Below are 15,080 nucleotides of genomic sequence, written 5' to 3'. Positions count from 1 at the left end.
CTCATCTTGTGTCGAATATGCTCCGGCACAAACTGCTCTCTCATAGCGCTCTTCAACCCAGAACAAGGTATAGCTCCCAGACCCTCAGCCTGGTAATAAGCTCTAGCATCTTCCTTGACGTTTTGCCACCAAACAACAGCTTCACCTCTCAGGTAGTATACTACCTGCTCAACGATCATGTCTTCGGGGCACTTAACCATTTCCATGAGAGCTTCAATCTCACGGTGCCACTTCTCGAGCAGCTTTGGTTCTCCTACCCCTTCATATGTGGGAGGGTTGAAACGAGCAATGATGATGCTGAGCTGAGTAGCATCCATCGGCTTCTCATTCCCCTTTCCCACATTTCTGAGAGCTTCAAGGAGAGCCTCTTCTTGCTCAATCATGCGAGCAACCTCATCAAGAGTTATCTCAGAAGCTTGGATCTGTGCGGGGGTCCTTTTGGGCGGCATTTTGAGCTGATAAGAAACAAGGAAACGTAAGCACAAAAGCCTACGGCTCAAAATGTAACAATCTTCCGCCAAAGGAACACTCGGCCGAGTATACGACAATACTCGGTCGAGTAACGACTACTCGGTCGAGTATCCCAGATACTCGGTCGAGTAATCGACTCCAGTAGCTAACGTCAAAAACCCAGAAAGCATACTCGGTCGAGTACAAACAATACTCGGCCGAGTAGTCACTACTCGGTCGAGTACACCTACTTACTCGGTCGAGTAAACACGCACAGTAGCCAAGACTACTCACTGCCAAACAACACTCGGTTGAGTGCTTGGTTACTCGGTCGAGTACCTGCCCTTCTCGGCCGAGCCATACTAAAGACGGGTTAAACAGTATAAAGTCCCCTATCATGCTTTCTATTCCCTCATCAAACATATAACAGCAGGAATTTAAATGCCACGTTATAAACAAACAACCATACCACTCATTCACAGGCTAATCCAATACACCAAAAGTTCACATACCCGTCCCTTCTACTACTTTTCCAATCATCAAACTGACGAATTCCACATATAAATTTCCAACCATCACTTATTATCAACATGAATCTTCACATATATGCACATACAAGACACAACTCTCATCACACTTCCCCATGTGACCGGCTCGAGTTAATGAGGGCCAAATTGCGACTCTGAGACGTCTCACGAGTCTTTGCGGTAGCTCCAAACAACTCTCCCCGGGTTCATTTTATTTAGACTCCCTAAATTCATTAGATTCATTTGTTTAGGTGCCGGAATCTTCGGCTCTGATACCACTTTGTAACACCCCCTCATACCAAGGTGCCTTACCAGGACCACCCTACCATGAAAGTGTGTTACCATCTCGGTTGCCCGAGGTTAGTACATATCAAAAGCGTCTGAACTAAGCACATTTATTAAAATGCCATAAAGAGTTAAACTTTACATCAAACCAAAATCCAAAATTGATTCAACAAAACAACTCCAATGTCTGACAACTAATGGAATCAAAACTAAGACTCGGGCGGTGATGCTATGACTGGTAATGACAACGCTCCCATGACTGCCCCAAGCTCACCACTAGCAATACCTGTCAAGCCTGCTCACCATCCCCGAATGGATCACCGCAGATTCCACAAACAACAACGGGGTCAGTATTACTCAATTAATATAAGACAAACAAACGAGGTAACCAGCTGATCATCCTCCAATCCCAGCCTCCCGATCTCACACAGTAACCGACTACACACCGAAGTGTATAGCCCTGCCAGATTACCCATCGCAACAGGTAATCCTCGCCGCCAGTGGGTGACCGCAGCCGATCCCACCTAGTCCAGCTCATCAACGAGCGACTAACAATCCCTGTCCCTTAATGTGCACATCCCCTCCCATGGCGGGTTCCACGAAGGGCGAACTAGGGTGTGAAGCCATTCTCACAAGTGACTCCACCACAATCACAAACACACAGTATCACAATTGTCACAACATCTCCACACCGCCACAATGACCCCCATACTCCGATGATCAGCAGATAACAAATAACACAAAACAACCATGTCTTAAATAATGAACAGTAAACTGAGTAGGGAAAACCCTACCTTAGCAATCAACAGTAGAACGAAACTCGAACAATCAGAAAGGCTCCTCTACGAAGTCTTCTCCTATACAATAACCACATAACACAATTACACATTGCACAATCCCCCGTATCTCCCAATTCCATAAATACAATAACCCCAAAAGAATACAAATGACATGGAAATGAAACTTACCAACAGTGGAAAAAGATATTATACGCAAGGACCACGACGATTGCACACACAACGAGATTAAGGGATGATTAGGGAGTGATTAGGGTAATCGTAAAATGATGAGGGTTGAAAATGATGTTTAGAAACTGACGCGGAATATAAAAATAACCCTAAACATTCCCAGTCAAACCGGTAAAATAACACTCGCCAAACCGGATACTCGGTCGAGTAAAGCTATACTCGGCCGAGTATCCTCTACTCGGTCGAGTATTCTCCATACTCGGCCGAGTATTCCTCGGCAGAACCAACAGACTCCACAATTAACACTACTCGGCCGAGTAGGCTCTACTCGGTCGAGTATACAGCTTAATAAAATCCGTAGTATTACACGTTGACCAACGTTGACCGACCTTGGGGGCATGAGAGAGCCTTTAGGAATGCGTGTAAGAGATGCTTTGTGTCTTGTTAGACTTTGGGGATGAGTGGTACTCGATAGAGTAGAGGCTACTCGATCGAGTAGCTTGGTTACTCGATCGAGTAGGGGCCACTCGATCGAGTAGGTTGGTTACTCGATCGAGTAGCGTCTTTCCAACGAGGGTTTATAATCGTGTTTTGATAGAACCGCAAATCATTTCCGCCTCTTTTCTTCAGACCTAGACGTCGCCTCCCTCCTTTCTTTCACCTTAATTCCTTCCATGGGAGTCTTTGAGGATGCTTGTGCCTTGAGGATAGGTTGCTTGAGTCGGGTAGCGGTCTTGACGCCGATATATGATGCGTAGGTATGTCATCATCATCATCTTTGTTGTTGTTGTTCCTTTTAGGATTGTGGTGGTAGTAATAGGCTTGTGTGCTGTTTATATAGGGGTTTTGAGTTGCTTGGTTGATATCATGTGGTTAAGTAAGGAATTTCTACGGCTGGCTAAAGGTAGGTTCGCCTACTTAGTTTCTGTTGGTTGTTTAGGGTGTCGGTTGTTGTTGTTGTTGTCGTTGTTGTGGTACAGCTGATTGTGACTGATTGTCTGTGGTTCTCGAGGTGCGTCCTCGGCTGAGTGGAGTCACTTGCGGGAGTGGCTTCACGCCCTAGTTTCGCCCTCCGTGAAACCCGCCATGGGAGGGGATGCGCACATTAATGGGACAGGGTTTATCGCTCGGTATGATTATCGGGGATTTGGTGGGTACGGCTGCGGTCCCCCACTGGCAGGGCTGGTCCAGTGGACAGTCGATGACGGTGATTGATTGGAGTGTTGTGGCTTGTGTGTGCGTTTTGTTGTGTCTGTAGTGAGTTTGATGTTGTTGTTATATTGTCCGCAGTACTGACCTTGTGTGGTTGTCTTCTTGTTTGCTTCTGTTGTGTCTGTCGTGATCCCTTATGGTGAACAGTCAGTCTTAGCAAGTGATGTCTTGGATGGTAGCTGGAGTCTTGGCGGGATGAGTCTTCACGGGTCATGACAGGAGTAGTCTTCATAGTATTTGATAAGTTGTATTATGTATATCAGTAGCTTGGTTAATCACTTGTTAAGTTATTATAAATGTTTTATCGACTTTTGATGATTGCTTTTCTCGGGCAACCGAGATGGTAACATCTTTATATGCTAGGGAAGGTCTTGTTAAGGCTCCTTGGTATATGGGGGTGTTACAGTTATTATCTTATCTTCTGTTTTAGATTATATTTTTTTTATCAGTGTTCTCTCTTGGCTGCCTACTAATTTCTTGTAAAATTTTTGTTTAATACAACAACAACAACAACAACAACAACAACAACAACAACAACAACAACAACAACAACAACAACAACAACAACAACAACAACAACAACAACAACAACAACAATATTTAAGTTAAATTAATTTAAGTTTATTTAAATTCGGATCGTGTAAGTTTAGTTCAGGTCCTATAAGTTCAGTTCAGATCATATAAGTTCAATTCAGTTCAGATCCTATCAGTCCAGTTCAATTTAGTTCAGATCCTATAAGTTTAGTTCAGAACCACTAAGTTCAGTTTAGTTCAGATCCTATAAGTTCAGTTTAGTTCAGAACCTATATGTTCAGTTCAAATCCTATAACTTTAGTTCAGTTCAGATCCTATAAGTTCAGTTCAGTTCAGATCAGATCCGTTTCAGTCCAAAAGAACAGGGCCAAAAAGAGAGGGTAAGTAAAGTGTATTACCATTTTAGAACACAATTACACAATCCATCAAAGAGGTGACATTTGGTTCTTCCACTTCAACCCATCATAATATTGATGGTTATCAAACTTCGCAAAGGTACCAACCTAAACACATTAAACAACACAAACAAAAAAAAAAAAACTAAAAATATATCTACATTTAAACACAATGAACAAGTGAGTAATTTAAAAATTCGGTCAAAGACCTTAGTAACTTGTCAAAATAATGAACTAAACAATTCTCCAACAAAGTTATCATGATGGATCTTAATGTCAAGCAAGACAATCCATACAACTAATAGGCCTCGTTTGGTTGCCCCTTATAAATCATGAGAGTTGTAAAATCCTATGAATTAGAAAATTAGAACTTGTTTGATTGCTCATTTTTTGCCATGATGTAGGAATTCTATTTTTCAAGGAGTTTCAAACTCCTCCATAATAGAGAAGTTGGATTACCTAGCCCCCCTAGGTAATTGCAAACTCCGGTGTAATTGAACTCCTATATCGGCAACCAAACGGATTTAGCTAATTCACGCGTGAATTTAATGTGGGAACTTAAATCCCATGAATTCGATATTCCGGTGGAATTGTATTCCAACGGGCAACCAAACAAAGCCTTAAGTAAGAAGAATGCTAATGAATAGATTTTTTTTTTGGGAAATGAAGTGCAATGCCAAATATTTCATAATCATCCAAAATTCATCACTTGATTTAAAATTCATAGAAGAAGGGTCAAAATTCTTAAAACCACTAAAAATATCATTACTCCCATTCAAATTTTTCACAGGGATGATGTTCATATCTCCATCCTCGAGGTTTTCCAACGAACAACCATCAAGTAACCAATCAAGGCCAAAACAAGCCATTTGATATGATTGCCATACTCCTTCATAAATCCTGGGATATAGTAAATGGGTTAGAGGAATGATGTCTAAATTGATCCGTGGATATGAGGAACACATCCTCAAAACAAATGCAAGTCTCAAGTTTCTCAAAATTGGGCTCTTCAGATAAATCAATTTCATAATCCAATTTATCCTCAATATTTACATTTTCTTACTCCAAGAATCATCACAAAATCCATTTTTCTTATCATCTTCTTCCATGTGTTCGTCATCATTGCTCTCGTTATCCGTCTTAAATTTAAGAACATCTTCTCTTCTAGCAAACTCCGTCTCCACCACCTCATGGCCCACCTTGAAGGACACTCCTTCAAATCTACATAAACCAATTTCTTCCAAGTTTTCTCGCTAAGAAGACCATTTGATTCATTCATCCACCCATCATCATCAAATTTCACACTTTCCAACTCATAGTCATTTTGATGCTTTTCACATTATCAACATGATTAACATTTTTCTTAATTTCATTTTGACGCTTTTCACATTAAATCTACACATCCATTTATCGTAATCCCTACGACTATAAAATTCATGACTAAGACCCGTTTTAAAATTGTTGTCACACTGTTGAGGAAGAAATTCTAAAACTCTTGTGCCACCTTCCCATTTAACACTCACTTTCATATCATAAACAAATTGTTCTTTAAGTAAGTTATTTTTTTTAGTTTAGTACAATCGTTTTCAGAAGTAAAGTAACATTTTCAATATTATGTTTTATGCAAAAGGTTTGAAATCTTAGATTAAGTGAAGTAAGCTTCATAAAATTTGACGTTAGGTCTTGGTTAATTCAGTTGTCAAGTCGATGACATGTTGGTAAGACTTTTCATTGCCAGTTATCAGTTACCACAATATGCTTCTCTATATCTAACAAAACCAATTCAACAAAACCTCTATTTAGACGAAATAATCCCTTTTAGAATTTAAAATAAAACATAGATTACTTCAAATCATAGCTCATTCAAAATAACATCTGAAATTTAAACCAAAACCACTTGTAAACTTTATTTTCCATGATTTAAAAAAAGGCAAAAAAATACTCCAAAAACTTATCCTTATCTTCCAAACATGTGTCAAAAATAATCCAAAATAGGAATAGAATACCAAAAAGCATATCCTAATCTTCACACCAAGATCCCTACCAACATAAAATACTCAAAATTCCTTAACCATTCACAAATAGCATGTGTCACAAGTAGGGTCAAAAGTGACAAATTCCAATAATTTAGCCCACATTTTATTCTTCTCCAAATAAAATAATATAAATATATATTGGTGACTTGCAAGCGCAAGGAAGATTCGCCACATATTTCCAACTCTAATTCTTCTTCGCTCGCATCCCTTCTTCCTCAGGTCATTTTCTCCTCTTTATTCTTTCATTCCCTTTTTAATTCTTGCTTTTTTCTTCTCAATTTTGTATAAAGTTTTCAACTTTTTGTTGAATTAATCCTGTTTTCAAGGTTTGTGCCCTCTTTTATACATGGGGTTTGTTGTGTTAATCTCAATAGTTTAGATTTTGTTCAATTTAATTGAATTTTGGTTGTAATTTTTGTATAAAGTTCTCAACTTTTTTTGTTGAATTAATCTTGTTTATAAGGTTTGTGTCCTCTTTTATACATGGGTTTTGTTGGGTGAATCTGAAAATTATAATTTTGTTCAATTTAATTGAGATTTGGTTGTAACTTTTGTTATTTTTATCTGGGATTATGTTTGTTTAGACCAATTTTCAGTGTTTGCATGTAGGATTTGTGATTTATGGTATATGGTTGTTTGTTTGATTTTGTTTAATTTACTGGAGATCTGTTTGTAATTGAAATTGTAAAGATTATAACTTTAAACTTACGGAGTTTTGTAGATTGGGTAACTGAAAAGAATTGGTTGAATTTTGCAAATTCGAATTTGTGTAAAACAGATTTTTGTAACCACTTTTTAAGAGGTTGTTATTCTTGTAAATCAATATGGTGAATCGTCTCGCACAATAATGACAATATTAGTGTAAAACCGCCTCACAGGAGACTAATTGAGAACCACAAATTCCCAATTGATATAGATCTGGTTTATGCATCTTTGTTTAAATTCTTTGCTAGATTTGTAACTACTGCTTTCTAGTACTTGTACTAATCTAGAACTGTCTGCTTTCTGGTATATGCATTTATTTTTGACTATTTTGGGAGTACTTTTTTGGTTCTAATTTAGCCATTTAGGTATATTTGTCTAAGAGGGAAAAGTGTTATTGAAAACAGCAATTGGATGATATTCATGGTTTTGTAATTTTGTTAGTGTGAATTGGTCTATTAAAGTCTGGTTTAAATTTACACAAATACCTGTGGAAGACGAGTTTTCACATTTTTTGTTAGTCTGGGGTGCTGTTATAAATTTACGTTCTTGTGGCTGACGTTTTAACACAAATATTAATGTCAAAACAACTGGTAAATGACTAAAATACCCCTACATATGACTATTTGCAGCAACTTAAGTTATGGTATGGGTATATGTGATAGATATAAAATGTTTTTTTTTTTTTTTTAATAATACATTGTTAATTTTGCATACGTGGAAATAACAGCACTCCTCTTTTGTTAGATGCTGTTGTATCTTTTCTCATTATGGTGAGATTGGTGACTCTGTTTAGGCTTCACTTGGCTTTTTAGTTGTTAGTAGCAATTCCGCATGTTCATTAATTTCAATGATATTTCCATACCTTTTGTAAGAAACAGTCGTCTATTAGTTCTTGTTTCCCATGGACTGGCACATCATTAGCCTCCATAGAAGCATAGGCCATGCTCGACGCCCGCCCTAGGTAGTTGTAGTTGTAGTTGTTAATGAACGTCTAGAATGTGTATCCTGATCCCTTTCATTATTGAAAACGGAAAAGTTCCAATCTTCATATGGTGCCTCGCTTACCAGTGCCTGGCACTCAACTTTCAGACATGTTTATGCCTTTGGCACTTGTAGCTTTTTATTTAAAGCTAAAAACATAGGAAAATTTGTCAAATTAGCAGTGTTTGACATTTGTGGACACTCACATGATGAATGTTTTGTATGCTCGCTTACATAGTTTATATGTTAAATGGAAAGGCAAATGCATGATCTCAAGTGTTCCTGTTTGAGATTACAAGTAAGAGTATATCTTACTCCCTCTCATTCTTTCAATTTGCACCATTTTACAAATTATATGAGAGGAATTTTGAAAAATGGTGCAAATTCAAAGAATGAAAGGGAGTATGTCTTATAACTGATTTATCTTTATATATGATCGCACTAGCAGTGATCACTTGTTTATTTTTTTTCTTGTCGTCTTTTGTATTAAATATCAATGCATTTTTTATTTGCAGATTTGGTACCTGCTCTTCATGAATTCGACTACAACTGTGACATCCGTGGTTTCCTGCTTTCCGGGAAACAAGAACGAGCTCTTCCTATCGATTTTTGTCTGCTTGTTGCCAAAGTTTTTGGGAACATCTATTGTATACGTAAACTTTCTTTTGGTAACTGCAATTGACAGGAGTCCTTCTGCGTTAGGTGCATTGTCAGCTTACCCTTAGCCGTTAGTGACCTCATCCATCTGCATCACCGATCCCTCTCTTAATCAGTCAGCATGGTTTCTTCCCAATTGTCTGTTTTGATCAAAAGTTCCAAATCCTTTCAGAGCCGAGTGCTTCTGCCCGATAATCCACCCAATGCTGTTCCCGTAGATGATGTGGATTTAGATGATGTGGAGTTTGATTTTTCTGATGTTTTTGGCCCAGCACCAACCCAGTTGACAGTTGAGATTAACGAAGGGGACCTGGAAACTTTAGGTGCTGATGTTAGTGAGGTTGTATATGATGATCCTGTGGTACTACACAGACGATCACATTCTCTTGTGGGCCCTTCTTGTATCAGTCAGTCATTGAAGCTCAGCAAGCTTAGTATCAAAGAAACCATGGAAGAGCTCTCGGACATTTCAACGGATGATAATGAAAAAACTTTGGACTTGATGCAAGATACTCTGTCTGAAAAAGATCCGAAAATATGCCTTGAAGATTTTGAGATAATGAAAGTGGTCGGGCAAGGTTCATTTGGCAAGGTATACCAAGTTTGCAAGAAGGGTACTTCTGAAATATACGCTATGAAGGTCATGAGGAAGGATAAGATAATGGAGAGGAACCATGCTGAGTACATGAAAGCAGAGAGGGACATTTTGAGTAAAATTGGTCATCCTTTTATTGTGCAGCTCAGATACTCATTTCAAGTACTTTCCTCTCTTTTAATCACAGTACTTTATACAGTACTTTTTATGTATTTTCTCATTTTTCTGATAATATGTTCTCTCTTACTTAGACCCGTCTTCTTTTTGTCTTGCAGACAAAATATAGACTCTACCTGGTTCTGGATTTTATAAATGGGGGCCACCTTTTCTTTCAGCTTTACAATCACGGTCTTTTCAGGTATATTAATTTTCACTCTTGGCATGTGCTGAGTTTCTGGGAAATATAAATTGATATCAATTACTATGATTTCAGGGAAGATCTTGCACGTATATATGCTGCAGAGATTGTTTCTGCAGTTTCTCACCTGCATGCTAATGGTGTCATGCACAGGGATCTTAAGCCTGAAAATATATTACTGGATGCAGATGGCCATGTATGTTACCTCTTGTATTTTCTGTTTATGTCCCATTTGCCATTTTTCAACTCATGTCAATACTTCAAATGGAGTTGAAGATTCTATTCTAAATTGTATAGCCCGCTAAACTAGACGCACTTGTTTTGTTGTGAACTATAGGAGTCCTTTTATTCATTTTTTTATGGGTCGAAACGGCCTCTTTGTGTTGCTTACAGAAAGGTAAGGCAATGTAAATCTAACCCTCCTCACTCCGCTACTTGCTGAAGCACTTGAGAGTTGAGGCACTAGGGTAATGAATAAAAAATGATGATGATGTTATTGTTGTTGCCTGCACCTCCTATTTATTTAGGCTGACATAATTCCATCTCTATGTAATAGGTTGTTTTGACCGACTTTGGTCTTGCGAAGCAACTGGAAGAGAACGAAAGGTCAAATTCTATGTGTGGAACTGTGGAATATATGGCACCTGAAATTATACTGGGGAAGGGACATGACAAGGCTGCAGACTGGTGGAGTGTAGGCATCTTAATCTTTGAGATGCTTACTGGGCAGGTAAAAGAGTCGCTTGTGTTTATAAGAGCATAGTGCTTGACTGCTTGGTATGATATGAGAAATTAAAATTGTCTTAACAATTTGCATGTTGCTTTTGCAGCCTCCTTTTGACGGCGGCAACAGGAACAAAATTCAGCAGAAGATAATAAAAGATAAGATCAAGCTGCCAACTTTCTTATCAAGTGAAGCTCATTCTTTGATTAAAGGGGTTAGTCTTCCAGTGTCTCATTTGCACTTTCTTACAGATCTGATGGTTTAAACTACTTCTCTTAGAATTATGTGTGCGTTGTTTAATTTAACATATATAAGGAGCGGCAAATAATTATTTTAAAATTCCCTTGGTGGAAGAAGTGGCGTGTGTTACATTTGTACGGGTCTGCGGCTTGGCTATGTATCGAATATATCATGTTTCGGACTTGGCATGGCATGGCTCAAATATCTAGTTAAATAGGTCTCTATCCTAAAATCAGGATATGGATGCGGAAACACATCTGTCAAACCAAACAAATAGTTGCATTTTTGAATTATTATGAGATAAAGTTGTGTTTGAGAAAGAAGGCTTAAATTTATCAAGTATTGTACTAATTGTTTCATACGGAATTTGTACGTCTGCAATTGCAGTCCAGAGATTGGGGGACACCATTTTTGTCTCCTTTTGGAGTAGTGTCGAGTATGAGTTGCATGCTCATATCCTTGAGTGTTGTGGTGTGTCGGACAAGTGTATGACCCTATAAGTCTGAGTGGAAGTAACAATGGAACATAGGGTGCCAGCCGCTTATAGTTTGAGGGAATGCCGTGAATGGGGATTGGAAAGCTTGCGAACTTAGTTGTTGAACCAAAGGTTCAAAATTTCACCTGAGATGTATTGGGTTTGCAAGTTAGCGATACGCGAAATGACGATATAGCACAGTTAAAAAAAAACTTCACCCGAGCTGATCAAATTTTTTAATTCAATTGGCCAACTTGGTCGAATTTGACTGGGAAGGGCCTGAGATTAGCCTAGCCCGAGTATCTACTATCTAGTGTTTGTTCTTGTTAGTATAAGACTGACAGAGAATGTGTGTTCTTGATGCTTTGACAGCTGCTGCAAAAAGATGCTAGCAGGCGACTGGGCAGCGGAGTTACAGCAAGTGAAGAAGTGAAGAGCCACAAGTGGTTTAAGCCCATCAACTGGAAGAAATTGGAAGCGAGGGAAATTCAGCCAAGCTTCCGACCAGAGGTAGCCGACAAACACTGCACGGCAAATTTCGAAAAGCGCTGGACAGACTTGCCTGTGGTGATTTCTCCAGCAGCCAGCCCAAATGGCAACGGGAATCTTTTCTTCAAGGACTTTACATATGTGAGGCCTGCAGCGAGCTTTCTTCAGAAGATGAACCCGTGAATGAGTAATACTGTGTCTTTCCCTGTTATAACTTATAAGCCAGGTGACGTGCTCTGAGAAATATATGTAATCCCTTAAGGCAACCACAAGTTTCCGTAAACTTTCACATGTTTCTGCTATTTCATTCCTTTCGTAGATGGATATTGATTTACATTCTGATGTCTAATGTGAAACTCGAAGGTTGTGGTAATTGTCAATTTGACCTTCTGTAAGTGAAGTTTATGCTAATGTGTTATCCTTTAATTCCATTTTGCACAATTTTTTCTATTTTCTGGAGTAGTGTCGTCGTGGTGGGTCCAGTCCGCCTAAATTCGGGTTGCTTGGTGTTCAGGTCTCAATTTGACCTTATGTAAGTGATGATTTATAGTTTAATGATTCTAAAGTTATGGTATCGGTCTGGTTATATTTGGACAAGGTCCAAATCGGTGATCCTGTTTATTTCTCCTACTCATGTCCGCTACATGCGAGAACTGTCCAGAGTTGATCAGACGGTAAAATTAAGACTTCTCCAAGAGTTATATTACCCTACAAGTATAAGTAAATAAGATGTCCATATTTTTACATAACACATCATAATGTAGTCGATTTATAGGCGAAATCAAACTGTCAGGTGTCTATCTGATCCAAAGTATGGAGCCTTTTCCTGCAATTCCAGCGACATCTCCATGCACAAGCGGTGTTAATGATCTGGAGTCTTGCAGAATTAAGAGCAAGTATGTCGGAAATAGACGGAGATTTGGAAAGAACAACTGCATATCCATCATTCATGTAGTCTGTGCCATCAGGGCAAAGCTGCCACATTAGGCTTCCTGCAGCACTCCCTCCACTTCTCGCAGACTCGATGATACTTTTGAACACCATTTTGTAGGTTGCATCCCTGAAAGACGTATTATATCCCGGGTCTTTTGTTGATACACCAAACTCCGAAAACACAACTGGCATTCCCATTTTGCCTGCATCTTCTATGTGGGATTGCAACCATGAGTTGTAGAATTCCAGATGCGTATTAGATACTGCCGGTGATATCCTTGATCAGTTGCAAGTTTTAAGTATTAGTTATGCATTTAGAAATCGCGTAAACAGCATATAAAAAGCTGGATATTAAACCTAGGCTCAACGAATTGGTCTTTCTGCTACGAGTTGAGTTGAGTTGAGTCATTATCGGCATTATCAGGTCTTATAGGTGTCTTGCTCATATATATTGGGTCATCTTCATGTCGGGTCCAGCTATGTTTGGCCAACTACGGGTTGGATTAAGTCAATTCAAACTCCGTGTCCATTTACTTACCAAGAATCTGCATAAATATGAACTGAAGCAAAATCAATTCCGAGGACCTGATGATTTCTAACAAAGTCGGTTCCTACTTGTGTGGCGTATGAGTTTGGATTGAACTGAGTTCGATTAGAGGTGGAGGGACCATAGAACCCCTCCAAGCCAACCTCAAGCATGTGGTTCGGGTCGATGCTCTTCACATAGGCAGCCATTTCTTGTATCCAACCCTGTTCAACATCAAATTCATCAAAATCATTGATATTTGATAGTATGGAACAGTCATTCCCAAACTACACTAATTGGTGAAGGAAATTAACCTGCAATTTATCTCCAGAGGGGTCAGACGTGCAGCGAGGCTCGTTCATCAACTCCCAAGCGAAAATCGTTGGATCATCCTTGTATGTGACATTAGTGTATGTATTCACTCTGTTCAGTACAGTCTGCATGTCATCATACAAGAAAACACAAGGCGGTTAGAAATCATTTATGGCATAACGAGTTAACGACCATTTCAGTGAAGAACTTGCCTTGACATGATTCTTATAGTAAGTCCTGAGAGTCGGATCAGTGAAAAAGTCGTCATCAGAGCTGACATTACAGCCAGCATCTTTCCCCCATTTCACATACTGTTGTTTACCACCATAGTCGCTCCAATTATTCACCAAAGATAATATTACCCTGATCTTATTCTTCTTGGCTTCACTCACCACAAAATCCAGCGCCTGTAAAAAGTTAAAATCGCGTTAACCTTACAACATTTTTCAGAAAATAGCAGTGATTCATGGACTATACAACCAGTTGTATATGTTGTACGGTGTAGAATCTGAGCTTTGTGATAGAGTATCCCAGCTTTATGTTAAAGAATATGAACTTTATTAGAAAGTATTGAGCTCGTCCATTTACACATTAAAAACATGAACTTTGAATTAGCTTAGAAAGAATACATATAAGCTCGGATTCTTATACCTTGGTTGTACAATGCTTTTGATACAACTGGATGTATAATCCTATTTGTGCAGTATAAAAACAAACCTGGAAAACATTCTCATCGTAAACAGAAGGGGATGTCTGCAATGCTCGCCATTGGCCATCGTTAAAAGCCCAAGTCCTGCAGACAGTTAACCCAACAGTTGGTGCTAGTTGGAAGACTTCACTGACTTTACCGCGAGTTGATTGATCTGCTGCAAATACCATTAGCCAGTAGGTATTGAACCCATTGAAGTAAAATGGGCTACCATTAACAGTAAACTGGACCCCATTCTTTCCTACCATTGTCCACGGTTCGTCATCCAACTCCGATAACCTAGACATGTCAATATGTATGTCATCAATTATAAAGTATGTCAAAACAACAATGTGTGTACAAAATCAAAGGCTATCAAGGGGTGGTGAGATTTGAACCCGTGACCTCTTGCTCACACTGACCATGTCAAATTCTCAACCAAAACCTTAACGTAATGGTTGAGGCTCAAACAATGATCATATACTGTAACAGTTTTTGAACAAAACATGAAAATGGGTCGAATAACAAACGGGGTTTTGTTGATTACCCTTGATCAGTTTGAATAGCAGGAACATTATTTCCGCGGTGATCATCGTCAGCTCCGATCATGAGAGGTAGGAGTAAAACTGAAACAAACATAACAAGTTTAAACTCCATAGTAGCTAGAATAATGTGGATTATTGCTTTGGTTTGTTAGCTCTAAGCTACATTAGAGAAATATTATTTGTCACCTAGGTAGTGTATATATACATAAATATATAATAATATATTAAAAATATAATGTCATACTCTAATATACAATACAATTGTATAGAAAGTTGTTTGAATTTCCTTTTGTGTAATTATATCTTTGAAGCAAAGACTCAAAGTCTGTTGGAGTTTTATGATATTATTATTGATTTATTGAATGTTTTTTTTTTTTTTTGAAATGATTTATTGAATGTTGATAATTCAACAGCAGTTTACAGTAATGTAATGCTAATCACGTAG

At 38.6% G+C, this 15,080-nt stretch overlaps 2 protein-coding genes across 4 annotated transcripts; one reads left to right on the top strand and one right to left on the bottom strand.

Annotated features, from left to right (window-relative positions):
- The first annotated feature begins 6,537 nt into the window (after nucleotides 1-6,537).
- Nucleotides 6,538-12,039, top strand: LOC141600838 (serine/threonine-protein kinase AtPK2/AtPK19-like). 3 transcript variants are annotated; one of them, XM_074421095.1, is made up of 7 exons: nucleotides 6,538-6,626; nucleotides 8,609-9,507; nucleotides 9,621-9,703; nucleotides 9,779-9,899; nucleotides 10,260-10,433; nucleotides 10,534-10,641; nucleotides 11,515-12,039. In XM_074421095.1, exons 2-7 carry the CDS (start codon nucleotides 8,872-8,874, stop codon nucleotides 11,812-11,814), a joined length of 1,422 nt encoding a protein of 473 aa, XP_074277196.1. In that variant the 5' UTR covers nucleotides 6,538-6,626; nucleotides 8,609-8,871; the 3' UTR covers nucleotides 11,815-12,039. The 3 variants fall into 3 exon arrangements, with proteins under 3 accessions (XP_074277196.1, XP_074277203.1, XP_074277199.1); XM_074421102.1 differs by having other exon boundaries at nucleotides 6,566-8,397; nucleotides 8,497-9,507; XM_074421098.1 differs by having other exon boundaries at nucleotides 6,625-6,733.
- Nucleotides 12,040-12,277: 238 nt separating this feature from the next.
- LOC141600850 (mannan endo-1,4-beta-mannosidase 6-like) lies at nucleotides 12,278-15,080 on the bottom strand. The gene is made up of 6 exons (XM_074421107.1): nucleotides 14,638-15,080; nucleotides 14,120-14,390; nucleotides 13,615-13,809; nucleotides 13,405-13,527; nucleotides 13,103-13,314; nucleotides 12,278-12,841 (listed from the first exon to the last, which is right to left on the bottom strand). Exons 1-6 carry the CDS (start codon nucleotides 14,745-14,747, stop codon nucleotides 12,421-12,423), a joined length of 1,332 nt encoding a protein of 443 aa, XP_074277208.1. The 5' UTR covers nucleotides 14,748-15,080; the 3' UTR covers nucleotides 12,278-12,420.

The sequence above is a fragment of the Silene latifolia genome, chromosome 1 (assembly GCF_048544455.1).
Source record: "Silene latifolia isolate original U9 population chromosome 1, ASM4854445v1, whole genome shotgun sequence".
NCBI lineage: Eukaryota > Viridiplantae > Streptophyta > Magnoliopsida > Caryophyllales > Caryophyllaceae > Silene > Silene latifolia.
The sequence above is the reverse complement of the archived record's forward strand: the minus strand, read 5'-3'. Positions and strand labels throughout refer to the sequence as shown.

Bases quoted from the DNA above. Each gene is read 5' to 3' on its own strand.
- LOC141600850 (XM_074421107.1), bottom strand. From the start codon at position 14,747: ATGGAGTTTAAACTTGTTATGTTTGTTTCAGTTTTACTCCTACCTCTC. The intron at 13,810-14,119 runs GTTTGTTTTTAT...AACTTTTTACAG, and splicing joins ACGATGAGAATGTTTTCCAG to GCGCTGGATTTTGTGGTGAG. The intron at 12,842-13,102 runs GTAAGTAAATGG...CAACTGATCAAG, and splicing joins CATATTTATGCAGATTCTTG to GATATCACCGGCAGTATCTA.
- LOC141600838 (XM_074421095.1), top strand. From the start codon at position 8,872: ATGGTTTCTTCCCAATTGTCTGTTTTGATCAAAAGTTCCAAATCCTTT. The intron at 9,508-9,620 runs GTACTTTCCTCT...TTTGTCTTGCAG, and splicing joins AGCTCAGATACTCATTTCAA to ACAAAATATAGACTCTACCT. The intron at 9,900-10,259 runs GTATGTTACCTC...TCTATGTAATAG, and splicing joins TACTGGATGCAGATGGCCAT to GTTGTTTTGACCGACTTTGG.